General features: G+C 29.8%; 1 protein-coding gene across 2 annotated transcripts in view; it reads left to right on the plus strand.

Moving 5' to 3' along the window:
- Window positions 1-22312, plus strand: part of Cog8 (conserved oligomeric Golgi complex subunit 8) — a 116167-nt gene extending 93855 nt beyond the window's left edge. Inside the window, exon 13 of one of the 2 annotated variants that reach the window (XM_067281889.1) lies at window positions 21926-22043. Coding sequence is in view for 1 of the 2 variants with exons in the window: in XM_067281888.1 (XP_067137989.1) it covers window positions 21926-22258 (333 nt within the window). In the remaining variant the exon portion in view is untranslated. Of the gene's footprint in view, window positions 1-21925 lie in introns of both variants that reach the window. The other variant, XM_067281888.1, reaches the window with a different exon arrangement.
- Window positions 22313-22586: the final 274 nt, after the last annotated feature.

Consider the following 22586-nt stretch of genomic DNA (forward strand, 5'->3'; position numbering starts at 1 on the left):
ATCTGGTGATTTTTGCAAACATATGCACTAATTCGGGCATTCGGGTAATGAACTTGACTATTTACAAAAACATCCTATGGGCTATTCTATTTTGTGCACATACCCTACTCTCTTCTAGTAAATAATTGCGGTTTGTCTGTCTTTTTATAATGGTTTTAATTTATATAAATTTCAATCTAATTTTTTGTATCTGTCCTATAAGACAACCCCAGATTTTCGGGGCCATTTTTTATGGTTCAACTATCATCTTATTTGCCGAGATATACGGTATTTGTTTTATTTTATTATTTATTGCATACTTTCAATGCTAAATTATATTTTATATACTAGTAATTTTTTTGATGTTTTTAACATACAATATAGTAAGTAAATGAAATTAAAAAAAAAATTTTTGTCACAGAGCCAGGTACATTGCTTCTTACAAGAACAGTGAATGATGTGTTAGGAAGGATTTATTAGGAAAAATTTGAATTATATGAGATAAAGATTGGCTGGTACATGGGTTTCTAGTATATGTTGGTGTGTATGCTACCACCTTTAAGATTGATGGAGATGTCCAGAAAATGAATGGAAATGACACTTTCTTGTTGGAAGTTTCACTTCCAACAAGAAATTTTTAAATGTAGATACATTAAATGATTATCCTCTAACCAAAATAATTTTTTAGCTATTCTTTGACCTTGGTCCAGCATACCATTATGCATGTGTAGGATACATACCACCCACACCATAATAATGATAGTAAATATTAAATTAACGTTTAAAAAGAACTAAACAGAAAGGGATTTTAATATTAATAATAACTAACTGTTCAACTCTCATTTGCTATAAAAAAAACTAGCATATGATAAAATTCATATTTGATTCAAAATACAAATGCTGGAACAACTAACAACAAAACTATACTTTTCATACTTTTCCAATTGGAGTTTATTCATAAACCTGCTTTAAGTTTAGCATCAGCATTAAATCCTGAAGCAGGTTAACAAATAAACCAAAAATGTTTGTTTATCTTAAATAAATCTAAGCTGGAAAAGTATGAAAGGTATGGTTTTGATTGATATTCGGTTCTAAACACTCTGAGAGAAAACAAGTAACAACATATAGAGAGGTGAAAATTACCAGAAACTTATCTTTAAGATATAAGTTCAAATAGGCGTGTCTAATAATATCAAAGTTTGGATTGATACACAAACAGTGAATGAGAGAGAACTAAAGGTGAAGTATACATATATGTGCCTTTGGTGGTTTTGAAAAAAAATTTCAGTAAAAGATGAATATATCTGCAGTGCATAAGATTTTTTATTCTTTTTAGCAATACTCTTGGTGATGAGCTAAAACTGTTTGATGAGTTCATAATTGCAAGTAGGATGACAATTTCTAAATAAGAGGACATTGTGCACATGTTATTTATAGCATCATGTGAAAATTATTTCCAAACTTTGTTAAGTTGACATATTCAAGATTTAGACATGAATTGTCTTTTCACTGTATCCATCTCCTTCACTGTCATAAAGTGAAAAACATGTTTTATCAATATATATAACATCCTTCCAGTAACCATCTTACCCTAAGGACCAGCTTTTCTAGATTTAAGATCTGTTTTACATATTAGTGGAAGCAAAGTGGATTTTTTTGACGGGGATCTTGCCCTAAAATCATTGTTCTCTGTTATGTCTCCTATAGTTTGATCTCTTGAAAAACTCAACTTAAACATATTTTTTATTAATGTTTTAAAAATAAAATTTTTATTTTATGAGATACTGTATAAATATTTCAGGTAGACCTCAAAAGAGGTAGAAAAAATAATATCTTGTGTTGCCAGACTAAGAACAAATTATTGAAAAACTGAATGTCTGGCATCCTAATTGCAAGTTCAAATTAATGCCTGAATTATGTACATGCCTATAATATTTTGCATGCACCATAAATTTATTTGTTTATCTATTTTCAAATTAAGATCATACATAGTATGTACCTTGGAAATACTTACATATGTTGTATGTAATTGATTGACATCAATATGTTTAGTTATTATTTTTTTTTGCAAGTGCTTTAGCGTTAATGACGTTAATTTTATAATAAACCCTATGCTATCTATTGTGTTGTTTAATTCACTAAGTCCCATATTGTATATTATGTAGTACAAATAGATTTGATCTTACCATTTTTATAAGTATGTAATTTGTCGGATTACAAGGTACTCCTTTTCAAAAAGTTCCGGACTACAAGGGGTTGGTGGCAGTAATCTATAGTCAGACAAATTTGATCATCTGACACTGCCTTGCAAAACATTTGTCGGATTATCGTGGGTCTATTGTAATAAGTCACACTTCCACACACTTTCCAGTAGTTTTAAGAAACATTTAATTAAACTGTTTTGCTTGAAATAGTGTGAAAGGTGTAACTTATTATGCATTGCCACTTAGTAAATTCCTACGATCTAAATCAACAGATTTGTGTCACTCTTCAAACAGTTGAAAGTACAATTTTTAGAACTTAATCTTCTGCAATGTTTATTATGTTTTTATTTTAAAAAACTATGTGTAAAATTTAAAGATATTTATAATGAAATCAATGATGAGAATGCACATTAAATCCAATTTCAAAAATAGTTGGAAAAAATGCACTGATATAATATTAAAAAAGATATAATATTAAAATTACAAATTCACCTGAAGAATATTATCGTGTAAATATTTTAATTCCAATTCTGGATTCATTTTTGAATCATTTGAATGAAAAATTCATAAAACAGAGATGGTTTCAAAATGTTAAATATTTTAATTCTAGGATTTGATCAAAATAATGATGATCTTGAAGAAAAGTTGCAATATTAGATACAATACAGACTTGGAGAACTGCAATTAAATATATTAACAGCAGAGTATAAACTGTGGAGAGAAAATTTTGAAATAATAAAGATTTTCCAAAATGCACGGCCCAGTACTTGATCAGCTACCAAAAGAATATTTCCCAAATATATATAAATTATTGAAGACTTTTAATCAATCTTCTGGTTACAATAGCAATGTTCTAAAAGTCATTTTTAACACAAAAGTTTAAAGACCTACTGTTATTAGAATAAGATATTTTTCAATTCAACATCTGAAAAGTGATTAAATGAATTTGTTTCCCTTTATATATATATATATATATGTGTATGTATGTATGTATGTATATATATAAAGATGTATGTATTAACAGAGGTGTTAAATATGTAGGAAAAAGAAAAAAAAGAAATAGCAATTTAGCAGTTTAATTATTAATTAATTGAATTAATTAAACACCTTAAGGTAATCACTTCTAGTTGCATTACGGTGTTGGATTTCAGATCACTGTACCCCTCTATTGAACTGCTACCCTGTTTCTGTGCTCTTAGGGACTTCCTGTTTACAAGAGTGGACAGTACTGTACTACACCAACATGTACTGGAATTGGCTCATCTAATATGTTACAGTTCTGTATTCCAATTTGATGGGGTGGTAGTCCTGTGTCCGGGGACCTATGTGAATTAGTTGTAAGACAACTGGAGAACAGGACCCTTCCAGGTTTCCTACAAGACATCATCCTAGACAAAAGGTATGTGGATGATATTATTTTATTATTTTTTGGAGAACAACACCCAATCTCACCCAGTTTGTCAACAAGATGAACGATAATCCTTATGGGCTATGCTTGGACATAGAACAGCACTGCCAAACTAGAAACCATTTCTTGGACTTAGATATCAGAATTGAGGGGTCTAACATCATCACATCAGTCTATCATAAACCGACAGTAGTATCCACCTACATATCAATTACCTCGTGTGACCCCATTCAGTACAAGATGGCTGCCTTTCGGGCCTTAGTTAGAAGGGCATACTTGCATTCGTCTTCACAAATAGCACTCAATGAAGAGTTAAACCACATAGAAGGCATAGCCAAAGCACATGGTTACTACAATCTAATACAAAGAATCTCAGAATGCCACAAATGGGCACTGGAGACCTCCAATATTCCGACAGTAAATCAGAGTGATAACCAAAGGGAGGAGGAGAGGGATACCTATTACTTACAACCCCTTCTTGAAATCTGTATACACCGGCATTGCAAAGAAGCATAATGTCAACATTACATATAGGAGATGCCCCACTATTTTTGATTTATTATGCAACGGAAAAGACCCCTCTAACCCAAACAAAATGCCAGGCATCTATATGGTCCCTATCAGGGACAACAGGTTTAATAGAGATATGGTATATATAGGATCAACCAAACAGTCAATGGAGGTCAGGATAAAAGAACATAAGTCAGATATACAACACAACAGATGTACCACATTGCTCTCCACGTACACCATGGATCCTGATATTGTGGCAGACTTCACAGGAGCGAAACTAATAGTCACCACCCCACAACTTGACCACCTCAAATGGTTGGAAGCAGTTGAGATTTTTAAAGCATACAAGACATCCACCTGCATTAATTCAAGGGATGAAATATGTCTATCAATGGCCTGGCAGTCTATACCACACAACGAAAGTTAACTTTATTGAATTTATTTACGGATGCTACAGGAACACGTAAACATTTGTTATGGTTATACGATCTCAAACATTGTGCATTTTTATTTACGGGTTCTGAATTGTGATTTAAAATCCATTTTTGCACATGGATCATTAATTTAGAACATTCTTAGACACAGCACGTGAACGGATATGATGAGGAAACTGGACATTCAAAATTTACATTGTTCGATTAGGTTCAAAAATTTTTGTATTCGTATTTGTTTTAGAAGATCTTGCTCATTTTTCCTGAGGAAGAACCCGGAAGGGGTTAAGAAAACATTTGATTTCTAATTGTGAATCATATCATGCAGTAGTTAAAGGTTCACATAAGTTAATTATTTTGTTATACACCCCGCTGTGTGGTCTGGATTTATAGATTTATAAGTTTAATTATATTAGATTATTGTATTTATGTTGTGATTTGTTTAGTAATTTCATGTAATTATTGCTTGTATAATATATTTGATTGATATAAACCAGTTATATTTAATAAAATAAATATCACATAATTTTGTATATTTTTACATTGAAGTTTATTCAAACATTTGATATTTCTAAATTTTCTTAGTTGCACCTCTTTTGTCTTTTACTACTGATAGTGTGTCTTATTACAGTCTATAGGATGTAACTAAAGTCAAACTTGTTCACGTAGAATGCTATTATAACATTATTATTACCATAATTAAATTGCAAAAATTTGTTTACGGTACTAATTGTTGAATCATTTGATTAACTTTATCTTGGGGACTCAAAAGACTTAATTTAGTTTCTGAATATAATGCTGGTATAAAATAAATCAAATTTGAAAAAAAAAATACATGTGCATAAGAGAGAAATCTTGTTCAATGTTTCAGAAGAGATTTTTCTTTATAATTTTCAAATCTATTTAATTAAATTAAACAATACTTATAAATAAAAATATTGTATATAATAAAACACAAACTTTAATACTTTATCATCAAAGCTTGTGTTTGGCAATTTTATAAAAATATCATTTGAAATATAACTTAAATATTAATTTCAAAAAATTTACTTTTTAATAATTATCATTTTTAGAATAAAATGTAATGCTAGAAACAATAAAGGAGTTCACTGTTTATTCAGATTTAAACATTTTTTGAGACCAAAATCCATCATCAGAACCCACACACACAAAAAAGGAACAGAAAATGGAATACAAACATCAATAACATAATCATGTTCCATTTTCTATTTCTTTTTGTAAGTGTAAATTGTGATGATAGAATTTTGTTCCAAAAAATGTTTAAATCTGAATAAAAAGTGGTCCCTGTTAAGATACGTGTGAATTTTTCTAGACAAAGAAACTAAGTTTAGTAAAATAAGAATCTTTAATTCACATAGCCGAATACAGGATCTTATGTAGGATGTCAGCTTTACAATCGCTATCCCTGATACAAATACACATTAATACCATAACCGACAATAATAGAAAAGCACAAATTGAAATATTGCAACAATTGGATTAATTAATTAATATTTTACAAAGGACAAATACAAATATATATATCTTATAACTAACTACTATTAATTTAAGAGAATAGGTAGAGTTAGAGCAAAGAAGAAAGTAGAAGACAACAAAAAAGAGGGGTACCCAAAATTATTGGCAGTGCTCTTGATGAAATAGATCTAAAGGATGAACCTTTTCTAATTACGATGAATATTGGCTTTGTTCATCAAGCCTTTTATTAAGTCAAATACGAAGTAGTACTCTTGTACTTTCACTATCAGGATTTCACTTCTCTTCTATCTTTGTCTTCTCCATGTGGCACCACAAAAGCTGGAGCGCTTCCTCTCCTCTCGTCACACATCTCCTCTCATCCAGTTCCCTCTTAAGAATGTCCTCGTGGTCTATAGTCTGCCCTGAGGGTTGCATACCGTCCCATTGTTCGTAAGGGACCACCTGCTGTTATGCTGTTAAGAATGAGTTGAAGGAAAATTCCAGAGGGAAAGATAATAGCAATAGAAAAGAAGGAAGAGAAATATAATATTCTAAAATAAAATGAATTATAACTATACAATAATGACATGCAGCCACATCCACTTCACTATTTCTGTGTTACGTCCCTTCTAACATCTGATGGAATCATCCTGTTTTCATAAGTGATTATCATTTTTATAATTTCAGAAAATATCAGTTATTTATACATAAGATATTTATCTTATCATTTTACTTTATATCTGTTTTGCATAGTGCCACTGAGGGGGGAGGGGGAGATTTTTTCCTCAGGCCTGGACTAAACTTAGGGGACCTTAGTGGTTCCTACCCAATAAATTGATGTTATTTTTACCAAAAAATAAATAAAATCTTTAAGATTGCTTTTTTATTTAATAAAAAATCATTTTGTGCATTTTATTTGTTCAGAAAAAATAGCAAAAGAGACTTTTTCTACCACTGGGCCCCATATAAGCTCTTAATGGCTCTGATTTTGCATTTTTTGTTTGATTTAACTTTTGTAACATCTTTTCAAAAAACTTTATATTAAAACTTTCTTTTTAAGACTGATCACATAAATTTAAAGAAATAATTGATTGTAAGATATTTTGAGATAAAGAAAAATAAATATCCAATTAACTTGAAAAATTAAATATTTGCCATATTTAACTAATAACACTGAATAATTATTTAATGAAATGAGTAAATTTTATTATAAATTTCAAAAAAATTTTTTATTAGAACACCATTTAAAAATAATGAATTGAAGTTATTATGATGTTCTAGGCTTACAAAACTCTACAAAAAAGTATTTTTTTTCTTTTTCGTGAAAAATAAACAAAAGCATTTTTAGACTCTTCGGATGTATTCCTTTTAAGATAAAATTTATTTTTTACGAAAGAAAATGGAAAAATTTATATAACTTTTTTTTATATCTTGTAAATGGTGGATCAAAAAATTTAGAAACTTCCATTTCAACTTAAAAATAGAAGGAATTGAAAAATAGTCATGAACTTGAACTGAAAAACAGAATTGAAGTTTTTGAACTCTGTTTTTTCAAGTTCTAAAATTTTTTGAAACTGTCCAAGATTTAAAGAAGTCATAAAAATTATATTCAACATAAACAACAGATTTAATATCTGTTGTGTATTTTGTTAAATACCCAAAATAAAAAGAAAAATAAATATATGAATATCTATTTAAAATGTCTTTTTTTTCTGCATTGCAGTTTTATTTTACTAGATAATTAATCGATTATGATTGTAACAATTAGATCTAAAAATTTTTTTTATCTTTAATATTAATATATTCATTTTTTTAGAAATTTTTTTCTTCAGAATACCAATTCTGGTTTGCGAAAAACTGAAATAATTTATAAATTGTATTTAAAATTTGATTTATAAATTTAAGATTGCTCCAAATAATTTATTTGAAGCATTCTTATTTTACTTTTTTTTTATTTGAACTGTATAAAAAGAAGTACTGTTTAAAGCATGTTTTATTTGAATTTTGATATATCTGTTGAAAATGAGATTATATTTATTATTGTTGTTGAAATATACTTTAAAATTTATCTAATATTGTAATTTTAGAGAGCTGTTAGATGTTTCAACTGCTAATAAAATTTTTTCCTTTTATTTATTTAATCTTAGTTTGAAGGAATGCAGAATACAAGACAATACAGAAAGCATAATGAGAAATTTAATCTATTTGAATGAGAATGGATGTATCAAAAAATATGAGGTGTTATCAAAGTTAAAGATTTAAAGTCTTATTAAATATCTTAAAACATTCATAAAGACTATGTAAAATATATAGATTTTGAAAATTTTTTTGCTAAATGTGATTTTAGTCAGAAAAGCTAAAATTATTACAGTAGACCCCCCTATAACACAGTAGATATATTCCATGTTATATGAATCCGTGTTGTACGAGTCACTTAAATACATGAGCCAATCACAGCCTGGCATGTGCAGTTTAGGGGCTACAGCTGTTTGAAAGGTTTTCTTCCATAAAATTAATCGATTCTAGACTAATTTGACTCAACATTTCCAAATCACGTATAATTTTTTGGGAATAATCCATACAAACTATGCTATAAACAAAAAATTGTAGGATTACTTATTGAGTGTGCACCATTCGACGACGCCATTGCTTAAGCTTGTTTTCATCGCGGAGCAACTCATCGAACGGCGGACACGTGTTTCCTGATCAGCGAATTTTTTGCAGAAAAATAACTTAACTTTGGAGACATCATTAATAAAAATATAATTTTTATGGCCATTGAATAATAAATGTTTTTTAGTAGGTCCAGTGCTCGTTTAAACTCAACAGTTTGTACAATATCCGCTATTGGTCCAGATTCGACCAATCCCATCGTGACACGAGTTAGCGATGACGTTTTACCATGTTATACGAGTCTCTTCTATACAAACACGATCGCAATGTTTTAGCCGTGTTATACAAATCCGTGTTATATGAGCCCGTGTTATAGGGGAGTCTACTGTATATTTAAAATCCCATAAAGGCTGATTCAGAATAAATCAGTATAAATAACAAATGGATCAAGTTAGTAGATGTTGTTTTTTGAATTTATAACATATTAACATTGAAATTTTGATAATATTTTCAAAAAGCATTATGATTTTATAGGTTATATGATTTATTTTTTGATTATTCATTTTAAATTATGACCATGTACAAGTAATGATGTTACATTATTTACAAAAATAAAAATGCATTATCTTTTCTCATTATATTTCCATGCTTTATCTTGTTATACTCTGTAAGCCCCAAAACTGACAATTACAAAAAGTATTTTGAAATGCCACATAATATAATTTTAGGAATTTAAAAACAGTTGCTTAGCTATTATAAAATTTATTTCTCTATTTTTGCTATTGTATGTTTTTATATGCAATACATATAGAAGCTGAATGTATCAAAGCATAGTAGTTGATTCTTATACTTGTGTGATGCAATCCTTTGACAATTTAGATTAAGTAAGCGATGGGGAAATAACTGCCTCATTGCTTTTAAAAAAGTTTTTTAAGTTGGAAAAATAATTGAAAATTAAAAATGTGATCTTATTTTCAAACTGGTATTCTGAAAATTTAGGCAAAATATAGGATGTAATTTTAGTTCAAATTTCATTCAATCACTAATAAATGAGATAATGGCTGGGTCAGATTATTTGGGACACTCTCTACATAAATATACCTAATAAATAGTTTATACAGGTTAATGCAGATAATTTTTCCTAGACTTTCTCTAGTTGAAATCTGATTGTAAAATTTACTTTGGAACAATTATATTTTGTATGTAAGCTTAGCGTGTACATTAACCAGTCAAAATGTGTGTGTTGTTTTTAATAAAAAATCATTTTTATCCAAAAAGTTATGAAAATATTTAATGAGAAAGTTATTATTTAATATATGTATGCTATATATTATGTATTTTGAAATCTATAAAAATTAGTTTTTTGAATCTGTAAGAATGAATAAGAGATATGGATTTCTTTCCAAGTAGGTTGCTTAGTATTGCCACCATTTCAAAATTTCTGACCCAGACAATAGGTTTGTTCCAACACAAGTCCCTGACTGGTTTGAATTTGAAACTGTACGAGGCACGTGCAATGCCATTTTACAGCCAAGAACTGAATAATGCACATGCTAGTTTTAAACCAGTTAAGTACTTGTGTTGGAACAGACCTAATATTTGCCAGAGATATTTGGAAGTTAGAATTTTAAAAGTATATTTTCTGTCACTCTTAGCCTGGGGATAAGTTTGGGTGGGGGTGTGAAATTAAAGTCTTTGACTGTTAAAATAAAATACTCGCAAATATTTTTATAAATTTATTTTGTTTTATCATAACTTCACAATTTCTACAAAAACCGGACAAATTAATGATCAATCCGGACCATGAATTTAAAAACCAGCTGGTGACAACACTAAGGTTGCTTATTGCAGAGAAATTGTTTCACCATAAAAATTAAGATGAATAAATATAATAAGTGTTTAAATTTGTACATACAAATATAAAACAGTTATTGTTAAATGCTTTTAAACACAACATAGCATAAAATAATGTAAATGTTACATTATTTTTAAATTTGTTTAACATAATAAGTGCGCATTAGTTTAAACTAGATGTTGCCAATATGGTTGTTAGTAATTTCCAACAGGGTAATCAATCTGTTAGACAGTTGTTGATAAGACTTATATGGGGATGAGGGACAAATTTATTTTTATATTTTTAAATATAATAATAATAATTATTATAAATAATAATTGATATATTTTTAAATTTTATTAAATTAAAACACAAAATTTTGATTTTTGATTTTTTACATTTAATAAAAAATATTAATTCTTACTTGATTTTTTTTAATAATAAAAATTCTTTCTATTCATAATTTATTCTTATTTCATATTAACATAAAAAGAAGTCAGCAAATTAAATCTAGTGTTTGAAAGGGTTGATAAGTGTAAAGCTTTCAAATCCTTGATGTTCTACGCCAATGATGAGCAACCTTTGCTGGGTACAAGCCACAAGTGAATTACATAGATTTCCAGTTGGCTGCATGCATTTTTCTTAAGGAGTTGAGGCTTTTGAGTCTGTTGAATATCAATATACTTGATATTCCTGTACACTAGGTACTAAAATAACATATACTAATGATATACAGACTAATAATATATAGTTTATTCTTATCTTTTTTTGTCAAGTTTAATTTAAATGTTCTTTTCATCATATCAGCTTAATTAGGAGTGCATAATGACACAAGGCAAAAAAAAAAAAAAAACAGGAAAATAAAATTGTTGACAAAGCTTCAGGGTTGCAACTTAGCACCTCAAGGGCTGCATGCAGGCCACAGGTTTCTCATGACTGAGCTTAAATTACAATATTTTCTTAGTATGTGAAAGTTAGATAACCATTACTCATTTTCATGTATAGTACTTAACAGAAATTACTGCAAACTAATAATTCAACAATGTATACAAGGAAATTAATAATGTAATATAAAATTATTATTATAAGTAATATTTTATTTATTTATAAGACTGATAATTAATTTGTCATTCAGTCAACATTTACATAAGAATAAAGAAATTATTGTAGGAATAAGATTCCCAGTATCGGCCAATTAATTAGAAATTGCTCATTTTTAAATGCTAAGATTCTGATCATTGAATAATATATTATTTGAATATTTATTAACTTGTAAAAATATTTGATAAAATATGTAATAATGAAAAATATTTGAATTGATTGATACAGAATCTTACCGGAGAATTATTAAATCAGCAATAATAAATAATGTATTATGCCAGATATATGTCAAATAGTTACGTTCATTTTTATAATAAAATTAAATATAAACATCCATAAACCCAATTTATAGATTAATGTCAAACAATTGCCAAATTGCATCAGACTATATTAATTACTAATTAAATGTCAGGTAATTTGGCTCTACCTCTAGATACCTCTACCTCTAGATGAGGTATTAGCCATCATCATCTCTTGATAAATTTAATAATTATAATTAAATTAATATTTATTAATTAATTTAGAAAGTTCCGTGAAGAAAAGAATCAGCTCAAAATGGGACTCAAACCTGCAACTCCTGCTTGCTGTGCAGATCAAACTCTAGGCCAAATTACTTGACATTTAAGTAATAATTAGTAGCATTAATATATCATGATGTAATCTGGCACTCATTTGGCACTGTGGTAAAATCACTTTTGCATACATAAAAATTTTATTACTAGGTTTAATCAAAATTAATCCAAAGTGATTTCAACTAGAAATGAGAATATTTGAATGTAAAAATTGAAGACTACTTGTATTTGATTCTTTGAAGTTCTCATTTCCAAGACCTTGTACTAGGAATTCAAATACTTTGGGAGGCAATATAATAAAATGCATAAACAATATGAGCAATTATTTATTGTGAGATTGTCACAATGCTGGGCTGCAATTTTGAATCATGTTTTTAATTTATTTAATTTAAAATACGGGTATCCCTCATATAACATGATACTTCTACAACAAAGTTTCACTCTAACATGGTTTGAAAATTGGGGATATCCCCCATACAAAATTTCACAATTTTTAAGTGTAAACTTCGTTATTCAACTTTTTCTTTTTTTATTCAAGTAGCATGCATGTTGTATCAAATTTGCCTACAGATTTTAGAATATTGAAATTTTCAAATTATTTTGTCTTTTATCAGGTTTATTTTAATGAAAACTGATAAGATAAGGAAGAAAAAAATTGCACTAACTTTCCTATAAACCAGATGTCATTGTCATTGCTCTCAGACTTTAGCCCTTACTGTCACTGTGTTTTCTTTTCATAGATTAATCATCATATTTAGTAAAGTTAAAGTTTATTTAAACATTTTTAGGTAAGTGTTGTTAAAGTTTTTTTAACTGTAGGTAAGCAATCATTCGTAAAATGACAAATGAAATATGGCAGTATCTCAGTACTCGAACAATTTGGTATTCAAATACAAATTCTGGAAAAAGTTGCTCTGTACGACTGGATAAACATGACCAGCTAGAACAAATTTTTTATTAATAACATATTTTTATTTCATTGTCCTTAAAAAATTTTTAAGATAAAAATAAAAAATATGAAAATGTTTGCTGATATTTCTGATCAAGAACAACAAAAATGCTGTGATGATGATGATGGTACTTTGTAAAAAGAAAACATGCTCATTTAACTAAAATTAATATTAGCAGTACTTTTAATTGTGTTTATTAGTTAATTATTGATTGGAAATAAAGTATTGATTGCTTTAATAAATGTATTTCTCTTAATTATGAAAAAGAATAGTATACTTTTGCTAACTTTTGGAACCTAACTCCGTGTTTTGCATTAGTCCTTTGTTTCGTATAGCATGGATTTACATAATACAGCATTTTATTAAAATGTAACTACTTTATTATACGAGGGATACCTGTATATGCTCTCTGCCTCAAATTAGTACTGTAGTGTCTTGCCCCTGTACGTCATACTTTTCCATTAGCAATAGAGTTGTGCTGGTCATCTATCTAACTCCTTTTAGACAAAAATTTTTGAATTAAATAACATGACTTCTGTTTTGCATCAGATGTATGTATATAGTTAATTGGGGTCTCTTGCCCCTGAGCTTTCCATATCTGGTCTTGAATTTCATTATCTAACACTGTTCTCGAGATTAAGAAAGGACAGACAGATGAATGACAGTGGGAATTCATAGGTCTTCAAATCTAGGTTTTAAATTGCAGTCCAATAAAATTTAACTAGGACATCATGCAACTTTGTTGTACCAAGATAGAATTGAGGCAGAGCTGGAAACAAAGAAGCAATCTTTGCACTTGTTAGGTACAGAAGATGTAGATGCAATCCTTGTGCCCGATGTTTGCGGACAGGTGAACTTTGCACTTGCTACCATAATAGAGGTTATCCTCATACCTCAGAAGTGATCCAAGAACAAAGCACTCTCCATCAATTACTTTGTTCTTGTGTTTTGTTCAGTTTTTGCAGCTATTTTCCACTAGGTGCACTCCATGCTGTTTTTATTTTTGACTCCTAGGCCTAAATCTCATTAGGCATGCACAGTTGCATTAGAGAGCATGAACATTGTTTTATATACAAAGGGGTTAAACTGACAAAGTCATGGACCCTCATTGTATGTTTGGATTCCTCATTGCAATTAATGGAAAATGGCAAAGTTTAATCAAAATAGATTGATTAAATTTTGAGAACAAATGCAATTCTGTAAACCAAATTAGAAGAAGCTGCTTTGCTAATACTCTGCCTCAATGAGATAAACAGACATCCACTGAAGCTCAACCCCCCTGCTGTTTTAACCTCCCTCTCTCCTAGTGTGGATGTCATTTATAGACAGTCCCTTACTCAGAAATCCATTAGACTCTTGAAAGTTTTCAATTCTTAAAAAAATTTGATTCTGTCCTTGGTTAATTCCAACAAAGACTAGCATTAATGAAGATCTTCTGTCTGAATGTCTCTCACTGCATAACCTTTATTTCTCTAAAAAAGATTCAAACTCATTCTCAGAATTCAGTTTTTATGCTTTGTGGTGATTGTTATAAAAAAACAACACCCAATTACTGGTTAATATTAATAATAAAATTTTTACTTTGCTGGTTTATTGGTTTAGTGACATAGTGGAAATTTTATTAGTGATTGTTGTACTTGGAGGTTTGGTTTGATTTTTATACTTATTTGAGTAGAGAAAGTGGAACCTTAACTTTCTGTTTTATTCTGGTTAAATTAGTTCTTCATACCCAAAAACCTCTTCTGTTTATATGTTAGTTGGGTTTCTGGCTTATGATAAAATTTAACATAGAAAATCACTCTGTTCTGAAGTTTTTTCCAAATAGGCAAGTTTCCATTTTAGACAGTACTATTTTATGAAATCAAAAGAATCTGAACATCATGAAAATAAGAGTCAATATTATATTTTATTCTTTTATATGAATTATTTTTTAAATTGTTATAGATATGATTTAACGTACAGGCCTTAAAGTTTCCCTATTCAGTATACTCTAGCTGTAATCAATAAGCAGATTGATACCAAAATTTGTATGCAGATCATGAAAAGGATGTGGAAAAGGATTTTGCAAAAACAACTGAATTCAAAAACTTCTACTAGGTGATATTTTACAGGAAAATACATAAAACATAGCAACAAAAACACAAGAAAAGTGTATTTATTTTTTTACATAGGCTGTTTAATAATGTAAGATATTTTGCTCATTATGTGCCTCATTGCTCAGGTGTAAAATTTGAAAGTGATGAAAAGCTGACTTTATTCATAATGTTTAAAATAACAGGTTAAAATGACACTTTAAGATTGGCCTTAGTTATTTACTCTTTTTTTGCATGTATTTTCCTGTAAAGCACCCCTAGTGTGCAGCTATAGTGCACTCTGAATAGGGAAACTTTAATTATAGTCACCCTATATATTACAACTTGAAATAATCAAAAACACTTTTTATTGTTTCTTCACTTATGATAAATTTTGAATAAATAGCTATTAAGAATAAAACGTTTACATAAACTAATACTATAATATAAAATAACTGTTGAAAAATATAAAGTTTAAACTTATGTCATCTACCAGTACTTTATCAATTAATAGGACTTATTATACTGAATTAAATCACCTGATTTAAATGAACAATATTATTTCTGATCTGTAAGACCTAATTGTTGCATCCATAAATCCAGTATAATAAGTCCTGTTAATTGATAAAGTACTAGTAGACGACATAAGTTTAAATTAAGATAAGGACACAAAGGCATATTAAATAAATATAAAGTTTATTCAATTATAAGTAAAATAATGACTAAATGATTAATTATTTAAGAATTAAAAATAAAGAAAATATATAATGTACCAAATTATATATAAATTTATGAATTTTGTTGATTTTTAAGTTTTTAAATGCTTCAAATAAATGTTGGAAGTTCATACATATTTTAAACCATATCTCTTAATGCTGTTGAAATGATATATTCTAATTAGAGATAAATATACATTTAATAAATATAATAGTTTCTTAATTTTAATTAATTTTTAAATTAAATAATGTTTAGATTAGAAAATAAAATTTAACAACAATAGTTATTATTTAGCTAATAATAACAACAACAATAGTTGTTGTTATTAGCTCTTGCTAGTCACCATCTTGTTCAAGCAAGACAGCTTAGTAATTCCAATGAACCATAGATCAATGTCTCAGGGGAGCACAAGCTTTCAGTAGGGCCACCCATTCTAGTAAGTCTATGGGGAGAAATGAAGCAAAAAGTGATTTACAGACAGCATCTGAATCAGAATGGGTGGCTGATAAATAGCATCTGTTCTGCTTATCAGGAATAGTTGATCTATAACACCTGGCTTTAGGTATATAAGCATACCACTTCTGTGGAGAAGACAAAAGTGGTTGTTACATGTTTACAATTTAATACTCACTCAGACAGCATCTGGGTTAATACAGTCTGTGTTCATGCATTAAGCAAAGTTTCACGTTCAAAAAATATATCACAATCTCACTTGACCACCAGTGGCAAATGCAGCACTGACTTAAACACATTTGTCACTTACACACAACAGACAACAAACACCACCCCAGCCAATGTACTTCAGCCACTGATCACCAAAGCTGGTAAACCATTCAAGCAGATGAAGTGTACTCAAGAAATGAATAAATTCATCATTCATACCTACTACTGTCGTCTGTTGCTGTCTTTCCTTAATCTTGAGAACAGAGTTAGACAGATGAAAGACAAGACCAAATATGGAAACCTTAGGGGCAAGAGGCCCTGGTTAACTATATATGAACTTCCAATGCAAACTGGAAGTCATGTTATTTCAGTTCAGAAATTTTCCCTTGAAGATAGATGACTAGCGTGACTATTGTTAAAGGAAAAATATGATGTATAAGGGAAGCACTACTGATTTGAGGTGGAGAGCTTATATTTTAAATTGAATAAATTAAAAATATGATAAAAAATTACAGTCTGGTATTGTGACGATGTCACAATAAATAATTGTTTGTATTACTATTATTATTATTATTATTATGTTGGGTTAAGTGAGATATACTTGGTTAACACTGGTGGCTGTGTACCATGCTGGACTGAAGTCAAGGCATAGTAACCAAAACAAAAATTAAAGAAGTGTATCAGTATATGTGTGTCTGTATTCAGGAATTTCCTCACAATATAACATGTATTCAACATAGTGGCCTTCTGAAGTGTGATGTATGTGTTTCTATTCAATTGTAATGTGCCCAGGCTTTTGTGTAGTGTGTGTGGTAGAGAACGACAGGTACAATAAGCACCCTATCCTTCCTCCAAAGATGCCTTATTTCCTGGGAAAGTTCTGTGTACCTGCTGACTTTTTCAGTGCATGTGTTTTGTACATTGTGAGTGTTTGGAATGGATATGTCTATAATGTGTGATTTTATTGTGTTTGTCAATGAGTGTGATGTCTGGTCTGTTGTGGTAAATTGTTTTATCTGTGATTATGGCTCTGTCATAGTACATTTTGTGCGTGTTGTTTTCCAATACTGTCTGTGGAATGTATTTGTAGTATGGATTGTGGATGTCTACTAATTTGTGTTTCTTTGCAAGCTCTTGGTGTATTATATTTGCTACTTGATCATGTTTATGTAAATAATCTGCCTGTGCCAAGAGCTTGCAACCAGAGGTGATGTGTTGTATAGTTTCTGGCATGATGTGACATTTTCTGCATATGTCATTTGTGAGTGTTATATCTTTGAGTATGTGTTTTCTGTAGTTTTTAGTATTTATGACCTGATCCTGTATGGCGATCATGAATCCTTCCGTCTCCTCAAAGAGGCATTCCTGAGCTAACCAGCTGTTTGATGCAGTTTTGTCAACAAAATCCTGGGCCAAGTCATAAGGATGCCTGCCACGGAGTGCCTTTTGAGCCCACGATTGCTTAATGGTGTCTATGCTTTTTATATGATGTGAGTGTAAATTTAATGGTGTGTTATTCGAGTCTGCTAGAGTTACTGCTTTATGTAACTGTGATGTTTCTTGTTTTTTGTAGAAAAACTCTCGCAGTGACTGTATTTGTTTGTAGTGAAGGTTAACTATGTCAATCAGGCCACATCCACCATCTTTACTTGGAAGGGTTAATCTTTCTATGGCAGATTTAGGATGATGTTGTTTATGCTTAGTAAATGTTGTTCTTGTTTTTGTTTGGAGTTGCTCAAGATCTGTGTGAGTCCAATGTATAACTCCAAAAGAATATGTGAGTACTGGGATGATATATGTGTTTATTGCTTTAACTGTGTGATTTGTATTGTGAGTTGATGAAGTTGTTTTTGTGTGGATGCATAAAGTTTTATGTCATCCATATACATGAGATGTGACAGTGTAAAGTGTGTTGTTTTTTCATGTCTGATATTGTAACCATTTTGCCATTAGAGATTGCGGAATAAGTCTGAAGGTGTTAACATGTTGGATAATGGGTTCAGGGCTAAGCAGAACTAGAGAGGACTCAAGGAATCTCCTTGAAAAATTCCTCACTTAATGAATACTTGGTTTGTTGTATGGAAATGTTACTAACCTCTGAGGTGTAGTGTTGTTCTCCAGTGCTGCATAGTGTTTTGGAAGAATGCGATGAGTGATGGATGTATTTTGTACATGTGTAGGATATGTAGCAGCCAACTGTTTGGAACACTGTCGAATGCTTTTCTGTAGTCTATATATGCCATGTGTATGTTTCTGTGTTGTTTGTGTGCTTGCCGTAGAATGACTGAATCTATGAGTAACTGTTCTTTGCAACCCCTGTGGTTTCTATAGCAACCTTTTTGTTGTTCCCTAAGAATGTTGTGTTCTTCAACATGTTTGTATATTTTGTTTGCGATACAGGATGTCAATAATTTGTAGAGTGTTGGAGACATGTAATTGGTCTGTATTGTGTGGGGTCTGTGGTATTGTTGTTTTTAGGTTTCATGTAGGTGATGCCCTGAGTAAGAAATTTTGGCATGTCTTGTGGATTGATGATGATGTGTGTTAGGTGTTTAGCTAGTTCCTGGTGCAGTGATGTAAATTTTTTGTACCAGAAATTGTGAATGTTGTCTACACCAGGTGTCTTCCAGTTGTATGTTCTGTTAACAGAGTAGTGGATGCCATGTACGTTTATTTCAGCATAACAAAAACTTGCATAACATACCAACTATGGTTAGTATGTTATGCAAGTTTTTGTTCTCCTCCTCGATCCAGCCAGCATCAGCATTGTGTGTAATAGCACTGGACCAAAGAGAAGACCAGTAAGTTGTGAGTTCTTCTGTTGGTGTGCCACTGTGTTGTGTATGTGTTTGTTTTGGTACTGATTTGTCTGAAGAAAAGATTTTCATTGTTTGTGAATAATTTATTTTGTTGTTTTCGTAGTGAACATATTTTGTATCATTTGAATCTACGTGCTTTGGCTGTGTGTTTTTGTTTTAGTGTTTCGATGTATTCTGTAATGTGTGTGTTGTGATGTTTGTGTTTTGTGTGTGTTTTTATTTTCTTGAAAATCTTTTTGTTTCTTTTGTTTGAGTTGTTTCTTTAATTTGGGTGTTATGTTGTTTTTAGTGTATTGTGTCAGCCTGCCTAATTGCTGTCTAATGTCATTTATTTGTGTTTCTATTCTTCTCTGCCAGGCAGGCTTGTGATAGAACTGTGTTTTCGTGTGTGAAAAATTTGTCTGCGATTGTATTTTCAGTCCATGGTGTGTCACTACCGTGACTGACCAGCATAAACTAATGTATGAATGTCTGAGAGTGTAGAAATTGAATGAATGTAGTGTGGTAGTGAGTGTTTACATAATTTAGTGTTTTTCCTACTACCTTTGACGTGTTGATTTTTGGTATTCGTGGTCTTTGTGTGGGATCTGTACTTGTATATTTAGTGAGTGTTTCTTGAAATATAAGTGAGAGCATATTAACTAAATCCATGTCTATGTTATCAGTGGTGGATGAGGAAGTGTCTGTAGTATCAATAGTTGTAGTTGTTGTGTGTGTGCTGTAATCAGTGCTTGTTGCTGGATTATCCTGACAGGTTACGTGATCTTCATTAGTGTTAAATGTTTCTGTGTGTTGATGTATTTGATCAGCAGCCTGTTGTTTGATAAGTTTAAGTGTTGTTTTTGGGATAAGGTTGTTGTGTATAATTGTTCTTTTTTGATCAACAACCCTTTGTTCGGCCATAGTGAGGTGAGGATATTGTTGTGTGAATCTATGGTGTAGTTGTTGTCTGTATGCTGTCATGTTTGTTTCAAGTTTTGTGATGGTTTATTAAGTACGGATGATAAACTCGTTCATTTCTATTGTCCATTTCGTCTGTTGGTGGGATTTTCCAGCCTTTGTGGTCTGTGGATGCATTGCCACAGAAACACCAAGGCTAGGTTGGTTCTTCACATCTGTTGAGGGCATTGCAGTAGCCATGCTTGGGCCGGTGCTGCTTTTGCCACCGGTAACCAAGGGAGACTGTGGCCTATTTTTCAAACATGAGCCTCTGCCTAACCCACAAACACAGACCTTGTTAACCCGGGTGATGTCCAAGCCAGTATCATACTTAGATCTGGTTACTACCATGATAAATATCTCCACAGAATGTGGGTATGGTCACTGTTAGCTTCATTTTTCCCCATAGACCTTACTGGCATGGGTGTCCCTACCAGGAGCTTGTGCTTCAGCCTGCATTGCCCTATGGATCAGTAAAAATTACTGGGCTCTCCCACCACGACCAGATGGTGACCATGGGAGAGCTGTTATTATTATTATTATTATTATTTTATTATTAATATAAATGATTTAGCAGAATTTTATTAATTTGGAGTATTAATCTTACACTATGTTAAATTCTTATTTTGAATATTTTAGAATGCATATTTTTGAAGTATTAGGATTTATATATAAAAACTATTTGATGAAATCTCAATCCATGCATCTAATTATAGTTCTTGCATATAAACCAATGATATAAAGTTAATTAAAATAAAATTAATTGAAAATATTTTCATTCTTAAAACATTTAAGATTTTTTCGGTTAAAAAAACAAAAGAACAAAGGACAAAACTTCAAACACATTTTAATTTTTTTAACAAAATATTAATAAATTAAAATAAAAATATATATTTTGATATATATATATATATATATATATAATATAATTAATATATTATAAAATATAATTAATATATATTTATATATATATTTTGATATTATATATATATAAACAGAAACTGTTATAATTCTACATTATGAAAAGTTGAAGTGACGGTACTGTACATTAATGGACTAATCAGATTGATTAAAATAGTTTATACTAAAAATAAGGTTTTTTATTATTTGAGGAGAGAAATATCTTTGCTTCTTTCTACATAAGTTTGAAAAATTTGAACCAATATGGAAAGAATTAACGAACGAAAAAATTTTTAATAATGGTAAACTTTATTTTAATTAACATAGTATCATTGACTTGTGCACAAGAACTATACTTAGATTTTTAATTTCCATAAGAAATAAGCATCACTTTGTATATACTCAAATAATACATTATTTATTTCTAATGTAATACTGATTTTCTTCTAAATAAAAAGAAATTTTAAGTTAATTTAGAATGTCTTTAGAAAATCTACACACAACTCTGTTTAAATTTGTAATGCTAATTATTTTTAAGTTCTGATTATTTTTGAAGCAAATAAAAACATGTGTATAAATGAAATTATGTAATTTTTTTTATCTTGTATTATTTATATGTTATTTTAATTTGAAAATATATGAAAAATATTTATTTTCAAAGCACAACAATAAAAATGATTTTATTTATTTTTTTAATTTATTACTTAAAATATAATTTCAGTTTATTATTTTAGGGCAAAGTTGGAAGAATTGATGTAAATTCAGTTCTTAGTCCAATTCATCATTTACTGCCCTCAAAAGATGATGAAGGTATCATGATTAATATCGAATCTATTGGAGAAGCAAAACCTGAAAATATTCTAAAAGAAGCGAACCTTGTCGTTGAGAATGACTCAGACAATTTGCCGGCAGAAGGTAAAAAAACTGCCGAGGTCAAGAATAATAATGAAAGTGATAAAGCCTCTGATGAGTTAAAATCGGATACATTTCTAGGTGATGAGCACGAAACAAAGAATAAACCAAAATCAGACATCACGCACAAAGAAAACACTGACTCGGATCAGTGATTATTCAATGTATTTTAATTTGCATATTTAAATAAAATCTTAATATATTATTTATATTATTCACATAAAATTAAAAAGTCTTAACATTAACTTTTATCATTTAAGTTGAATAACTTTTAAAAAATTATTATTTTTTAATCAGAAGTATTAAATAAAATATGCTTTGAGTTTTTATTTTTTAACTTTATACAAAATAACCAAATTAATACAAGAATAAACTTTATTATGTTAATAAAAACTTGGATATATTTAATGTTAAAAGATTCCATGACCTCTTTAACCTTTCCTTCAAATTTCATCATCTGAGAAGTGATGACATACATAGATA

The sequence above is a fragment of the Centruroides vittatus genome, unplaced genomic scaffold (genome assembly GCF_030686945.1).
Source record: "Centruroides vittatus isolate TY-2023 unplaced genomic scaffold, ASM3068694v2 contig_927, whole genome shotgun sequence".
Taxonomy (NCBI): Eukaryota; Metazoa; Arthropoda; class Arachnida; order Scorpiones; family Buthidae; genus Centruroides; species Centruroides vittatus.